The 15867-nt window shown below is 44.7% G+C and overlaps 1 protein-coding gene across 1 annotated transcript; it reads left to right on the plus strand.

Moving 5' to 3' along the window:
• Window positions 1–94: 94 nt before the first annotated feature.
• On the plus strand, window positions 95–14738 carry glud1b (glutamate dehydrogenase 1b). Its single transcript, XM_076296370.1, has 13 exons — window positions 95–699; window positions 3390–3470; window positions 3679–3734; window positions 5296–5359; window positions 6568–6662; window positions 8517–8696; window positions 10874–11011; window positions 11420–11557; window positions 11963–12043; window positions 12409–12532; window positions 12757–12848; window positions 12986–13048; window positions 13748–14738. Exons 1-13 carry the CDS (start codon window positions 300–302, stop codon window positions 13865–13867), a joined length of 1632 nt encoding a protein of 543 aa, XP_076152485.1. The 5' UTR covers window positions 95–299; the 3' UTR covers window positions 13868–14738.
• The last annotated feature ends 1129 nt before the right edge of the window (window positions 14739–15867 follow it).

Here is a 15867-nt window from a genome sequence, read left to right on the forward strand (position 1 = left end):
GACGCTTCCAAGAGCCAATGGCAGTGGTGGGGCAGTGTTTGCCCCCTCCCCTCTCCAGACGCGCCCCCAAGTGACCTTCCCTCTTCAGTGCAGGAGTCTTGAGCGCAACCGGTCTAGCTTTTAAAGCGAGGGGTGGCATGACTGCTGTCATTTAGTAATTGAACGGGGCATATAGAGGAGCTGCGGCGGCCACGTTCAGTTCTATCTCCTCTGCTTAAACCTTTGTAGATAACGCATCGTACGTCTTTCAGTTTGATTTAACCAGTAGGCTAGCAGAGAACGCTATACCTCGTTTTAAAATGTACCGGTATTTCGGGGAACTCCTCACCCGTGGAGCAAGTAATGCTCTGGCCTCGGGATGTGTCGATTCGGCTCTTCCAGCTTCCGCGTCTTTAATGCGGGTGCGCCACTACAGCGAGGCCGCTGGAGAAAAAGAAGATGACCCTAATTTTTTTAAAATGGTTGAGGGTTTTTTTGACCGCGGTGCTACTATTGTAGAAGATAAACTGATAGAAGACTTGAAAACAAGGGAAACGCCGGAACAGAAGAAGAAGCGAGTGCGTGGAATTCTCAGGATCATTAAGCCTTGTAACCACGTATTGAGTGTATCTTTCCCAATCAAACGTGACAACGGGGAATGGGAAGTGATTGAGGGATACCGGGCGCAACACAGTCAACACAGAACGCCCTGCAAAGGAGGTAAGTGAATTCCTGCATGAGTGAGTCCCTTAAAATTGAAACACTGATCCCCCAAGTTTTGGTAAGCATTGACTTCACTGATATGATGGATAAAATATACAATTGGCCTGCTTATTACTGTATAGCTATCTGAAACTCATGCATTACCTTATGGGATTGCCTGTCAAGCAACACTGGTTATTATCATTTGAATGAATAGTAGGTAGGCAGCCAGGCAATTTGGCCTGTTCACTGGCTAAGGCCAGGCCAGACGACTTCCCGGCTGAGCTGCACACAGCATACCTCTGTCAAAACAAAGCAACAGGTTGCTAAGGACGAAGGACTGAACAGAACATTCAGTTTCAGTTTCGCAAAGGCTCGGAGACATAGACCAGCAGTCTAGCGACCAAACACTGTGTAGTATGTTATCTTTAGACATGAACGTTGAAAACCGATGGTAGTGGTAGGTTGCTGTTGTTCGCTCATGGGCTAGGCTACTGAACGTCTCTGCGCGCATTCCGCTTTCTGCTTATCTGTCCATGCGCTTCTCAAGCAGGGCGAGTGGGTACTGTAGATGTCGGCGACATGGACGCTGGCTGGATGAAGGTCTTCTTTAGGAATAGGCAACACCATGGCCTAATCGTTTTCGATTGATATCGCGAATGCAGTGGCTTTGTACTTATCCTGAGACCGGTTGGCCATACATGTTTATGACCTCAACAGCTGCATTGACCCTGTTGGTCAGGCTTTTGTCTCTGGTGACCTGCACAAGAGTCGGTGGTAGCTGACCACTGCGCAGTGCGCACTACATGAGGGTCTCTGAGGATATCAGAGAAGTGACAGATGTTTGGAGAGGTTGCTGCATTGCATGATGGGTATTTTGCAGGAGGAGTGGTGATAAGTCACCCAACTTGTGAGGCAATCCCAGGTGTCTCTGTTTGTCAGAGTCGGTGTGTAAGAGGCTGCAGGCCCCTCTGTTCATTCACTCTCCTAGATACACACCATTTGGAAAACAGAGACCATCTGTGGAGATATTTTAGCTGTGCATCAAGCAACTCTGCAACACTGGAAATCACTAACCAGTTTTGATGCCTGTTTGCCAAACTGATGTTATTTGTCCTATATTTCAGCCCAGTCCTCCAGGCCTACAGTTGCTCATGCAGGCCTAGTCAACACAATATTTGGCCTAATGTTATCACTTTTATAGGTTGATGACACACTAGTCATAACAAACTCCCAAAAATCTTGAGCACCAATGAGGCCACCGATCTGTTTTTGTATGCTATACTTTGCATGGCCACTGGATCTGGTAGTTATTTTATACCCACTCAGTGACACGTTGCATTTATATTTAGTCCATTCACTGGTATTCTAAGCAGCTTACAGTTGCCACAAGGCTTCGGTAGTTTTCAGACATGAGTATAAATACAACAAAGTTATGAACAAATTCCTGTAGACCAACACCATGAACCTAAGATCCAACCGAAAGCATCAATTCTTCTAATTAGAATAATTAATTAAAACTTTCTTGGCTTTCTTGTGCAACTCTTAGCTGCAGAAAACTGTTCATACTTTTTATCCAATATTTGTGCTAGCAGAGCTGTTCTATTTGGCAGGGTGTGGTAGTATGGTGCTCCCTAATTATGCTGGGAATTGTGACAGCTCAGACTCAGGGGTTGTTGGTATAAAGTTGTAACAAATAAGGGGTTATGGATATGATGTGTCTGTGGGGTATTCTTTAAGATATGTACTTGTTAAGTTTGTGGAGGAGTGGTTTCTCGTTAATCATTCCCCTTGAAACCTCAGGAAGTATGTCAGTAGCAAACCTTTGGCTCCTGACTTATTGAGTAGTACACTGACTGCAGTGTCCAAGGTTATACATTCAAGGTCAGTCTGGGAATTGTCAATACTGTACGTAGGTCAGTGTTGGATCATAGTGCATTCAGTGAACCTTTTTAGTCAATGCAACTCACTTAGCACCCACAATATAGGCTAAAAATGCATGTATGTAGGTGGTGGCCTTTCAGAATGTGTTCTGTGATGGTTTTCTCATGAGTGACAAAGAATATGTTTTTGCCTTCTGGGATGCACATTTTTCAACTGTACCAGATATAGTTTGGAATGTTAGCCCAGCCTGTCCTTGTATGTCCTTTGTCAAATATTCAGAGACATGACCTGTAGTGAAACCATGTCATGCAGAATCAGTGCTAATAATATCACTGAATAGGAATATTGTTGAAGAGAAAGCCTCCCACCAGTGCATCGCAAGGGAATGGCAGATAAGGCAAGTGGTGTATTCTAACTCAGTAGAATGTAGGTGGTGTGCATTTCTCCTCATGTAGATTTGTCCTCCTGCAACGCTTTGTCCCACCCCAGATAGAGTTTCCCTGAGCGGACTGATTATGCCCACCTGGAGCATCTGAATAACAGAGCCACTGTGTTGATCAGTGTTGCAGATACATGTTACTGAAGGGCAGAACATTAGCAGAAGATGAGAGCGAATAGGACAATCTCTGCTATTGGCCCTAACTTGTCCCCCTTTGCCGACATTAACATGCTACACATGGTGCACACACTCCGCCAGCCTGTACACATCCACAGGCTCTCTGGGCGAGCTCAGTGCGGCTGGAAAAGCAGTGTTTTGTCAGGCTCCACAGGACTGATTTCCCTGCTGTCAGTGAAACCCTCTTGTGTATAAACTCTCTCCACAGGTATCCGCTACAGTATGGATGTATCTGTGGACGAGGTCAAAGCCCTGGCTTCTCTGATGACCTATAAGTGTGCTGTGGTTGGTGAGTAACCCCCCCCCCCCCATGTGCACATGTTTTTGAGTTTCCTTTCCTTTTTACCTGCACAAGTAAAAGCATTTTGTTGTTCTTGTTGCTGATTTGACCAGTATCACTATTGCCTTATGCTTAATGTGTAATGAATTATTAAGCTATTTCGTGGTTTTGTGGAATCATGAAGAGTGTACTGAGTGAAGTGTCATCCTCTTGTCAGATGTGCCATTCGGTGGAGCTAAAGCTGGAGTGAAAATCAACCCAAAGACTTACACTGTAAGTATTCCGTGAGAAACACTTCAATGCCCTGATCCAATCTCCACCACAAACACATCAGAATCATTAGCTACACAATGAAAAGGACAAATGTCTGATGAGAAGTCATCAAGAGAAACAAACACGACCGAGAAACAAACATGTCAATCTCTTCCCGAGTGTCCTAGAGAAACACCATGAGCGGTGCAGCATCAATAAGAGGCCCCGGTAGCAGCCATAACTCAGTCAGCACTCTCCGTGGCCGTAGCAATTGTGTTTCTCTTCAGGTTATGCGCTGCTCAAAGAGCTCTTTCTCTTCCTCCAGTGCTCAGTGTGCCAGAAACACAAAGGGCCTGTCAATGGCCGCTGGCTGTTATGGCTTGTTTTTGTGAGCCGAGAGACTCCGGAGCGTAATCTGAATCAAAGTGCAGAGTTGCTTTCTCATGCACATCATCAACGCCAAGTCCCTGTTTGTGAGCTCGTAATGAGAGAGCCACTGTTTGGGGGGGGGGGGGGGGTGCTGGCCTTAACAAGGCCACTAAGCGCTTCACTCGTCCACTGGATCTTCTGCTCCTCTTCCTTGTCGTATTGAATCTGCTTTTGGAGGAGAGGAGATGACATTGCTGTGCCAGAGGGCTCCTCTCCTCCCGTCAACCCCTCCCCCATGCCCCTCCCCCTACTGGCTCAGCACCAGCCTGGGCTGCAGCTCTGTTTCTCGGTCCTCTCCTCCCCTCCTCTCTCCTCCCCTCCCCTCCCCTTCCCTCCCCTCCCCTCCCCTCTCCTCCCCTCCTCTCTCCTCTCCTCCCCTCTCCTCCCCTCCTCTCCTCTCCCCTCCCCTCCTCCTGCATCCTTGAGCCGAGCAGGCAGATTTTTCCAGTCCTGCTGTTAGGGTTAGGGATGGGTTAGGGTTAGTTAATATCCAATCCCTCTGTTCTGGGATGGGAGATTTGGCCAACAGGGCTGATCTGGCCAAGCCTGATAATGCCAGAACTCCACAGTGTGTGTGTGCTGGTCATGCAATCTTGAAATGTAATTCAGAAGATCAGTGACCTGTGGAGAGAGAGATAGGTCAATCCCTTTCGCTATAATGTCAAGCGATGGCCATTCATGATGTGTCTAACCCATATAAACCCCTATGGAGGATGTGCAGACAATAATGATCTCTCTGAGATGGATTTAAAAAATGGCAGACAAGATATGTCGCAGTATACTTAAAGTGAGTTTTATAACAATCCCCTACTAGTAGAGCAGCCATTGCTGTGCGCTGTAATGGATTGAGGATTGAGGGAGTAAGCCCAAACAAGAGCTCTATTATTGTTGTGTTATCAAACGCTCTAATCAGATTTAGAGTTAAGGGGCAATAGAAACAAGCCCTGTACTCCAGAGTTTTAGTCAACTGGACAGAACTGGGCATCTGTTTAATCAGTAGCTGTGATAATAGAACATGGACGGTTAGGTATCAAAGAGGAAGTTTCACATGGTTTAGGTTCTTGTTCTGGCGCGTGACTGGGATTTCTCAAACACAGAGACATGTTGTGCTCATCACTAAACCTTCCTCTATTTGCCCCCTTGTCTTCAATAGGACAACGAGCTGGAGAAGATTACAAGGCGGTTCACCATCGAGCTGGCCAAGAAGGGATTCATCGGTGGGTATCCAGTGCTATTTCAGTTCAAGAAATGCAAAGAAAGCCGAACCAGAGTTTCATGGTATTGCTGCATCACCAAAAACCCAACCTGAATGAAAGAGATGCATGTTGATCGGTTTGAACACATTTTTAGTTCAATCTCAGGACTTCTATTGTTGATTTTTTTTTTTTTTTTCATTTTTACTCCCATAAAGAGTAAAGACAGAATATGACTGTCAACTAAGGAGTACTTTCTGAACAAGATAAACACATGGCATTATTAGAACTCTTGAGGAACGCTTAAGAACCTGATGGGGTTCACGGCTCGGCCTCTAAGCTAAAATTTCCTCTGTACTCCCTGACTCCGCCCTCCCTCTCTGGTGGAGCTGTTTTTGGAAAAGCATTCAGGGGGCAAGGCTGTGACTCTCCAGTCCCATTTGTGCCCTCACGAAGAGGCTCACACACAGTGTGTGTGTGTGTGTGTGTGTGTGTGTTTGTGTGTGTGTGTGTGTGTGTGTGTGTGTGTGTGTGTGTGTGTGTGTGTGTGTGTGTGTGTGTGTGTGTGTGTGTGTGTGTGTGTGTGTGTGTGTGTGTGTGTGTGTGTGTGTGTGTGTGTGTGTGTGTGTGTGTGTGTGTGTGTGTGTGTGTGTGTGTGTGTGTGTGTGTGTGTGTGTGTGTGTGTGTGTGTGTGTGTGTGTGTGTGTGTGCTCACTTGTTTTCTCCACTCTGTGCAGCTTGCTGTGTTTTTGTGTATATGCATGATAGTCCTGAGTGGGACTAAGAATGTGTCCCCTATTATGTACTGAATAATAGTTTGTGTTTGTGTGTGTCTATCCAGGTTAGTGTAGCCAGTCTAAACAAAGTAAGTGATTTGATCTAGCACAGTGTAACATTTCACACCGAGTCTCAGTCAGAGGATGATAACTCTGTTTGGGCCTGTTATGTAAGAGACTGTCAACTTAGACTTAACATTGTAGAATGCAGCTTTGGTAGTCAGTCCACGGCACAAATAAAGACCCCCGAATGTGTTTGTTGATGTGCACCTGGTGGACGTCCTGTGTGGCGGACTGTAATTTGAGTGTCTGCCCACATGACCTCTGTCAGTATTCTTAACTGTCCACCTCCCCCGCCCACTCTACCAGCAGCTGCTCACATGCAGTAACACTCACACATCCCCTCTCCCTCTCCCTCTCCCTCTCTCTCTCCCTCTCTCTCGCTTTTCCCCTCAGGGCCTGGCATCGATGTCCCTGCCCCCGACATGAGCACTGGCGAGAGAGAGATGTCTTGGATCGCTGACACCTATGCCAACACTATTGCCCACACTGTAAGAGGCTCCTTTATGCTTCTATTCTGTGTTTACATGATAAGAGTGTTGGTGCCGCACGTTCCACAGATGTTGGGTAGAGCCCATGTAGCATCAGGTTTAGTTTGATATGAGATAATGCTTTCCTTCAGCAGCTGTTTAAAAGAGTAGGTCTGCAAGCACTAATCCCCTAGCAGCACCCTATAATCTGCCGTCAGTGTTTTGTGTGTGTCGTGTGTGAGTGTCAGTACAGACACACACACACGCACGCACACACACGGGAGGGCGCACACACACACACACGTGCCAGGCTAGATAGATTTCTAGGACTTCTTTCCAGACAACATACCTCTACTCAATCCTTTTGTCAACCTTATGGAGCAGACAAGACATCCATAGACATCCTGTTGTCCTATCCTATCACACTCTTCAAAGCAAAGGTTTAACTAGAAACACGGAGGCTATTCTGTAAAAAGATATGCTATGCATACCCTAGACACCATGTACCTAATAGCCATGTCCTTGCTGAGAGCATAGTGTCGTTTCTTAGAAGGTGGCCTTGCTTAGTAGAATATGGTGTCTGAAGAGCTTCAACCTGCGTTCCTGATAGATAGATAGATAGATATATATATTAGGGCTGTCAATCGATTAAAAATAAATAATCAAATTAATTACATACTCTGTGATCAATTAATCTAAATTAATCGCATATATAATTTTTGCTGTGAAAGTATTTTAAATATTTAAATTCAAATGAATCATTGAATAATCAGCATTAGTGACATTAAAGTTGTTATTATTTATTATTATTTTCACTGTTTAAATAATGCCCATAATAATCTATGATTAACCTAATATGCTGAGGAAATACATTCAAAAGTGCTTCGGGAAGAAGTTTTTTTTTCACATACAAGGCATTTCAGGCCACAGATATAACCTAGGGGACACAATGAAAATAAATGAACACTCCCCTTAATGTCAACACTTATTTCTTTGCATTGATGTGCGACCATAGAGTTGATGAACTCTGGTGATATGCAAATTCCTTGCTGCAGACATTGCAGAGGACTTTATTTTCAACACTTTAACACCATCAGGCCGTTTTTTAAAAGTAAATGTTCCAATCAATGATCCAGGCAGCACGTTTTCTTCTCTCTCCTTCATTTTACAGTGTATTTTTTACTGACTAGAACGGCTCGGGGTCAAAGGTCATACGGAATCGATTAATCTGCACTAATTCTTTTAATCAGTTATTTTTTCTCAAATTAATTAATCGAAATTAATCAGTTATTTTGACAGCCCTAATATATATACTTTATTGATCCCTAGGGGAAATTCAAGCTGCAGTGCAGACAGGCAGGTTGGTTTGCCGTGAGGCTCCTCTGGGCTCCAGGTGCTGTGCTGGATGCGTCACGCTGCACTTGCACCCACTTGGCACCCCCCAGTCCCTCCAGAGTCCACTGTGACGCCTACACACACACATCCCCTCCCACACACACACACCCCTACACACGTACATATGTGCAAGCATACTCCAGCTGAGTTGGCCTGTCCTTAGGTTACCCTGTCTGGCGTGGTCAAGTGGACGAGGCCTGTCCCTATGTCACCTTCCAGTGAACATTCTGTGCCTCGCTGGACTCCAGAGAACGATCAATGTTTTGTCGCCAGCCTGTTAGAGATTGCAGGTGTATTTGTGTAGCTGATAGATTGATGGGACATGGAGGACGTTGTCATGGATACGTCTCCTCTATTAGACACCTTCATCTTTTTCTCCTCTTTAAACTTTGCACAGATAAGATGCCTTTTTTATGGATTTTCATGGCATGATGGACCCAGATAGTCCGTAGTAACGGATGCACGTGTTTGTTTCTGCAGGACATCAACGCCCACGCGTGTGTGACCGGCAAGCCTATCAGCCAGGGGGGAATCCACGGGAGGATCTCTGCCACCGGTCGTGGAGTTTTCCACGGAATTGAGAACTTCATCAATGAGGCATCGTACATGAGCATGGTTGGTCTCACACCCGGCTTCCAGGACAAGACCTTCATCATTCAGGTACGCAACATTGTACACTGTCACGTATGCCACAATTAAACAGATGTTCATTGGTGTGAAGCATTTTAAATAAGGCACCTAAGCAAAGACGAGTCCTTAAAGACACAGTCCATATTTCAGTGAGGTATACTATGAAGCGAGATTAGTGGCCAAAAGCCAGAGGTACGCTGAGCCAAAAGCCAGAATAGCATTCAAAGTTGATGAACAGGCAAACATCAAGGGCAATTGCCTTGCTGCTTGCCATTTTTTAACCAAACCACTTAACTCTAGAGCCAAGATAACTTCAAGTGCTGAAATGGGGAAGTATTTAATTTTTCTTTCAAGCTAATTCAAGGAAAACTCGTCTGTCTGGGATACAACCTTGGATGGCAGTTGTGACAAATGTAGTCACCTAGCCTAGCAAGCCTAGCAGAATACTCTTAAGTGTCTCTAATCACACACTGAAGTGCTCTAGCTCAAGGCTTGTACACACTAGGTCAGGTATCAAGAAGTAGAAATAAAACATTGATTAAGAAATTAAACATTGAATAGAAATTGAAAGGCCACATCATACATTTAACCACAGGCAAGATACTGATAGAACACCACTGCATAGGAAGTTGTTGAGCATAATGCCATTTCACGACATGTTTGACAATAGTATCTCTATGTGTGACATAAAACTCCTTGAATCCTCATATGTTCTACTCCATACTCATGGAGTAATGGCTGTTATTCCTTTTTCGAGTTCATAGCTGTGCAATTTTATGTCATTTTCTATGACTCAGTCTAGTATTTGTAGTAGCCAAGTGGAAATGCTCATTCTTTTATTGCAGATGCAGTGGAAAGGTGTGTGTGTGTGTGTGTGTGGCAATATGCTACCCTTTCCATGTGATGAGTTGGCAGTTTGAAACTATGCAGTGATACTTGTGACAAGAAGTGTTCAGCATCCGCTCTGCAGAGAGGCTGGGGTTGACCGGGTGCCGCCTGTTAAATTTGGTGTGTGAGCAGCTGTCTCGCGGCCGCTTGCGTGACCTGCTCTCTAAAGCCGGGGCCCAGTCCTTCCTCAAACTCTGGGAAAGTTCCCTGTCAGCGTCCTCAATGGCTCTCACTTCCTAGAAAAGGAGACTTGGTGTTAAAACCAGTTCCTCTAGTTACAAGCATTCCTCTGCCAGAACTCTCTCTCTCTCACACACACACACTCACTCACACTCACACTCACACACACACACACACACACACACACACACACACACACACACAGCCTCATTTAAAATCAGACTTTGTACAGCTCTGCATATTCACGATACAGAAGATTAAGATTCAGAGCCCTTTGATCAGAAAGCCAGAAGGCATGGAGCTTCTGTCTTCACTTCTGACGTCTGTGCGTGATTGGTTAGGGAAGGGCTGGGCCTAATCTCTGCTCTTCAGTCAGAGATTATGTCCCCCTTCCAAATGACTTTTTCTTAGAGATTTAGTGATGTGCTCAAAAAGCGGCCCTTTGTTTGTGAGTTAGCCAGAGCATTAGATTAGTTTGAAGGTTGTGGACAGGGAGTTCAATATGTAAGCTAAAATGGGGGGAGGCTACAAGAGGTGACTGAAACGTGAGATGGTTAAAGTTGACTGGAGAGTGCCCTCTGGTGGCCCTTTAAAGAAGTGCCTGTGAGGATTGGATGATCTCTGTAGTAGAGGGGAAGATCCAATAGGGGGAGCTAGTGGTTCATCTCCAAATGCACTGAGAGGAAAACATCTTCAGGCGTGTAAAGGAGGTGGCATGCTCCTCCGTGCACATTTGCGCGTGTCGGAGACGTTCAGCGGTCACATATGTTGGGAGGGTTCGAGTCCCCCTAACGACACCCCCTACATGCCGCGCTGATGACGCAATTCTCTTCATGCACCAGACACAGACGCAGGACTATGTTCGGCCCCTAAGGGCTGCGTGCTTAGTTGATGTCATCACCACTCTGTGTGAGCCTCAATGGGTCTTCAATCTCGCTTCAAACAGTGTTGTTGTTGTTGTTGTTGTTGTTGTTGTTGTTGTTGTTGTTGTTGTTGTTGTTGTTGTTGTTGTTGTTGTTGTTGTTGTTGTTGTTGTTGTTGTTGTTGTTGTTGTTGTTGTTGTTGTTGTTGTTGTTGTTGTTGTTGTTGTTGAATATGCTACAGTATTCAAATTCACCCATTCATTGTGCTCTCCATAGGGCTTTGGTAATGTGGGTCTGCACTCCATGCGTTACCTGCACCGCTATGGTGCTAAGTGTGTTGGAGTGGCTGAGATTGATGGCAGCATCTATAACCCCAACGGCATGGACCCTAAGGAGCTGGAGGACTACAAGCTGGTGAGCCTCTTCTCTAGCCCACTGACTAGCCCCATCAGATCTGAGTCACTATGAACTCCACTGACTAGCCCCATCAGATCTGAGTCACTATGAACTCCACATACTAGCCCCATCAGATCTGAGTCATTATGAACTCCACATAACTAATATGTTGTTAAATGTGTGTGGGTGTGTCTGCATAGCAATTATCCATTGTTGGTATTTTCCATTGGTATATATTTATGTGTACTTGTGCAGTATGTGTGGTTTTGCCTATTTTATTGATGTGATCTGTTTGATGCTGTGGTCCTAATCATTTCATTCAATGAGAAACCTATCAAAATTATCCAACAAAGCGTATAATAACTCCTTGGCATATCTAGTGTTATTGTCTTAATGACCTGTCCTCTCTCTCTCATGGTTTGACAGCAACATGGCACTGTTGTGGGCTTCCCCAACTCCAAGCCCTACGAGGGCAGCCTCCTGGAGGCGCCGTGCGACATCCTCATCCCTGCCGCCGGAGAGAAGCAGCTCACCAGGAATAACGCCCACAAGATCAAGGCCAAGGTCAGAGGTCACCGCTGACTTGTGTTCAGATCCGCGCAGCCTTTGTGGCTTGTTGTCTCTTGTCTCCCGCTCTTCAGTGTCCCCTGTTGCATAATCCCTTATGTAACACAGGCTGTATTGTGCTATGGCTGGAACAGCACACCAGAGAGAGCTAATGTAGGCTATTGTGCAGAGGCCTGGTTAAATTGCATGTAAGAGAGTGCTACATCTCTGTACAGATCATCTATGACAGTCCAGCCATGCCTGTGGAACATAGTTTTTCACAAAAGAGTAGTATCTTCTCAGATAGGAGTTGGAGCATAGGAGAGAACTTACTAGTGTGAACAAGTGAAAAGAACTGTTTCTACATGGTTATTGACCATGTACATCTAACACAATCTGTTTCTTGTTGGTGCTTTGATGCAGATTATTGCAGAGGGTGCCAACGGACCCACCACCCCAGATGCTGACAAAATCTTCCTGGAGAGGAACATCATGGTCATACCGGTGAGATCATCTCTTAGTGTCCGCATTTTAAAGAAGCAATGAAAAGGGCTCCGATTTGCACGAGTAGTGATTAATGCATCCATGATATTTGTGTGCGTGTTGAAGAAATCCTGCACCCTGTCCTTTACGCATGCAAATACTTTATTATACTTCACACAACGTTTCGGTCACACAGACCTTGATCTTTGTGACCGAAGCGTTGTGTGAAGTATAATAAAGTATTTGCACGCGTAAAGGACAGTGTGCGGGATTTCTTCAACACGCATTACTGGTGACCTTACCTTTTCTGACGCACCTGTCCCAAATGAGGTGTGCAAAAGCGCTTTTGAACTCATTTGTGTGTGTGTCCCTTTGCTCTGTGACAGGACATGTACCTGAACGCTGGTGGTGTGACCGTCTCCTACTTCGAGTGGCTCAAGAACCTCAACCATGTGAGCTATGGCCGCTTGACCTTCAAGTATGAAAGGGACTCCAACTACCACCTGCTGAGTAAGTCGAGGCTTTTTTCAGCCATATTTGTTTGTTACGGCGTCCTCCTGTCAGCACTCCTCCTGGTGCTTGTGTACATAACCCATAGCCATCAAGGGTGCAGGTTCTGCTGTTAGCTGTTCAGTCACATTCCTTCAACCTGTAAATATTGAGGGAGCATTAGTTAGTTCAACTGCAATCTCACGCTCTTCATGGTTACCAGAGTCTTCTCTCTTTGCTTTCAGTGTCTGTCCAGGAGAGCTTGGAAAGGAAGTTTGGAAAACAAGGCGGACCCATCCCTGTTGTTCCCACTTCTGACTTCCAGGCCAGAGTGGCTGTAAGTATCTGCTGTGTTTGTGTGTGTATAAGCTTCATGTTAAATTCAGTGGAAATCCAGCCAACTGCTGTGCTAAATGCACCACGATGATTAACATCCATACAAATCTCACCGTGTCTGAATCTGTGCTTTTACAGGGTGCCTCTGAGAAAGACATTGTGCACTCAGGTCTGGCCTACACCATGGAGAGGTCTGCCAGGGTAAGGCATCACACTCACACCGCCGAAGTACACTAGCTCTTCTGACAATGGGAAATTCACTGGGCGTCCCACCCTCCACCCCTCATGCTATAAAGTGACTCACAGCTCCTCTATGTGTCCCATCTAAGGCATCCCTCTGGGTGTGTCCACTTTATCACCCAGTCCAATGTTATTTAACATCGCTGTTAATTATACAGGCATCTCTGAGTCAACTCTGTGAGAATAACAATCATAACGATGCCCAGCCTTGGCCCCAAGCTGTGCGTTCACATGATAATTATGCCCACAAACACACACACACACACACACACACACACTCTTTTTCTCTTGCACACACTGTACCTCTATGCCCTTTGCTCTGAAGCTGCTTTGTTAGCATACAACTTAAGCCTAATCGTGTCGGTTTGGGTAAATTTCAGCGTTATAAAGATCATGTTAAAATGGATACGTTTAGGAAATTGTGATAGTTTTGCCGGTGACTTGACCTGGTGAGGATCCAGCTGTTACAACAAGCCCAAACTTGCAGCAAAACTTCCTTTAACAAGGTCAAAATATGATGCAATGAAAGATGATGCAAATAGGTTCTTCAAAATGTGATTTAATACAAGTCTTTCTTACCTCTAAGATGGGTTCATATGTCTTTATATGTGATTAAGTAAATGGATACTGTATTTATATTTGATTGGTATTTTTCTGCAGCAAATCATGCGCATCGCCCACAAATACAACCTGGGGCTGGACCTGAGGACTGCCGCCTACGCCAGTTCCATCGAGAAGGTCTTCAAGGTGTACAATGAGGCTGGGCTGACCTTCACATAAGCGTCCAGTTCCTCCCTCTGCCCTGCCGTCCATGATAGCCGAGAAACACCCAACTGTCCTTCCTGACCCTCCTACGCCAATGTCCCTCCCGTTCCAAAGCTGACATATCAACAGTTTCACCCGCTGCTGTCATCATGTTCTGCTCAATGCCTCTAAATATTCAATATCTCGTCCAAACAAGATTAACCTGCTGAACTGTTAATTATTGTGATGTATAATGCTGTTTTTTGTTTGTTTGTTTGTTTTTCATTTTTGTACACAGGACTTATCCTGCATTTGTATCAGTCCTGTTGTTGGCTGTTTCTAATGTTTTGCCCTGAATAGATTGACATTGTTCAGTTACAGAGGGAGGGAAACCATATTTCCACCGATTTCACTTTTCAAGTGGCCATTTTATACCATAGTCATTTAAAGCACTCTGACAACAGCTTAGCAGGTAGCCCTTGTTCCAGTGACCTTTTTGCGTTATGTAGTGTTCATTTCACGACACTGAAGAGGCCTTAGCTCTCCAAGCTGGAGTTCAAGTTTTATATTTTACATTTTGAATGCCCCCATTTCCCCACCCACCCACATATCAGCAAACACCATATCATGATGTACTTTAGCTGAACACACTACCCATAATGCTTAGAGGGACTTTCTCTGTGTGCTACAGCTGACTGCATCAGTGGTGAACATTTGAGGTGTACTACTGTGATCCAACCTTCGGTGATTTGGTTGTGCTAGGTCAGCCGAATGTCTCAGTGCAGGTTAGTGTGGAGATGAGAGGAGTCCGTAATGGGATCAAGGAGCAGCTGAAACTTTCTTTTGGAATTCGCTTTGTGAAATTTGTATCGCCTTTTTGTTGAAAATAAATAATGTGGAACAATGACCGTGGTGGGACAGTTTACTGTGTTATTTCCAGGCCTTTTAACACATCTCTACCAACCACTATCTTTAATCTCATCATTAATTACAGTTTTTTTCTGAATGCTTAAACACAACCGTGATTTTTATAGCACAATTAGATAGATAGATAGATAGATAGATAGATAGATAGATACTTTATTGATTCCCAGGGGAAATTCAAGAAATTTCAATTTCTAAAACTATTAATACTTATAGCAAAACCACTCACTGAGTTCGCAAAACTAAAAGCACAAACACTGCTTTGCACTCAGTTTGCAATTTTGTAACACACATTTTGCACAACTGTAGGCACAATTCACTGCACAGCACTCTTTTTGCGGAACTGTAAACACAACTCATGCTTTACACTCCATTTCCAAATGATCAACACACTCCTAGAAAATCTATACACATGTACTGTATGGCTATTATTTACACTATTTTGCAAACTCTCACACTTTCTCATGTGAAAACTGTTTTAGATAATTAGTTCCCTTTGCAATCTGCCTAAGCACTATAAATAAGCCACAGGTAATGTACAATGGAGGGAGCAGGAAGAGTAAGAATTAGAGGAGGCGGAAGAATAGGACATGGGAGGTGAAGAAGTGAGAGGGAGAAGAGGCGGAGGTGAAGAAGTGAGAGGGAGAGGATGACAAGGACAAGGAGGTGAAGTTAGAGGAAGAAGACAAGGAGGAGCAAGAGGGGGAAGAGGAAGGGTAAGAAGAGAAAGAAATAGCCCTTTTACAGGCAAAAAAAATCAGTCTACATGTGGGGATATTGTCATGTCAGGCCTGGATACGGCATTCCAGAATATATTTTCCCCGGTGCCTTGGAGTAGGACATTGCATGTGATGTAGACGGAATTTTGAGAGAGACGACCCGATGTAGATGATTTGTTTTGTCTCAGTGAAATTGCTATTTTGTGTTTTGATTTGGAAAAAAACACTTGTGTTTGTTATGATGTGTGTAAATAAACACCAATACTTGAAGTTTGGATGTGTATGTTTACAGAACTATGACAAAAGTATGACCTCAAACTGACATAGTCTACCTTGTGCACAGAGAAAGCAAAAGCCAGATGTGTTTTTTATTCATATCATCAGTGTGTAGTT

This window comes from Alosa pseudoharengus, unplaced genomic scaffold (assembly GCF_046254945.1).
Source record: "Alosa pseudoharengus isolate Yale_2024_CS ecotype anadromous, Long Island Sound unplaced genomic scaffold, YU_APseudo_1.1 YU_APseudo_1.1_scf_20, whole genome shotgun sequence".
Lineage (NCBI taxonomy): Eukaryota > Metazoa > Chordata > Actinopteri > Clupeiformes > Clupeidae > Alosa > Alosa pseudoharengus.

Excerpts from the sequence above, each read along its gene's own strand:
- glud1b (XM_076296370.1), top strand. The coding sequence starts at position 300 with ATGTACCGGTATTTCGGGGAACTCCTCACCCGTGGAGCAAGTAATGCT. Across the intron at positions 11,558-11,962 it reads CCCACAAGATCAAGGCCAAG|ATTATTGCAGAGGGTGCCAA; the intron begins GTCAGAGGTCAC and ends GCTTTGATGCAG. Across the intron at positions 13,049-13,747 it reads CCATGGAGAGGTCTGCCAGG|CAAATCATGCGCATCGCCCA; the intron begins GTAAGGCATCAC and ends ATTTTTCTGCAG.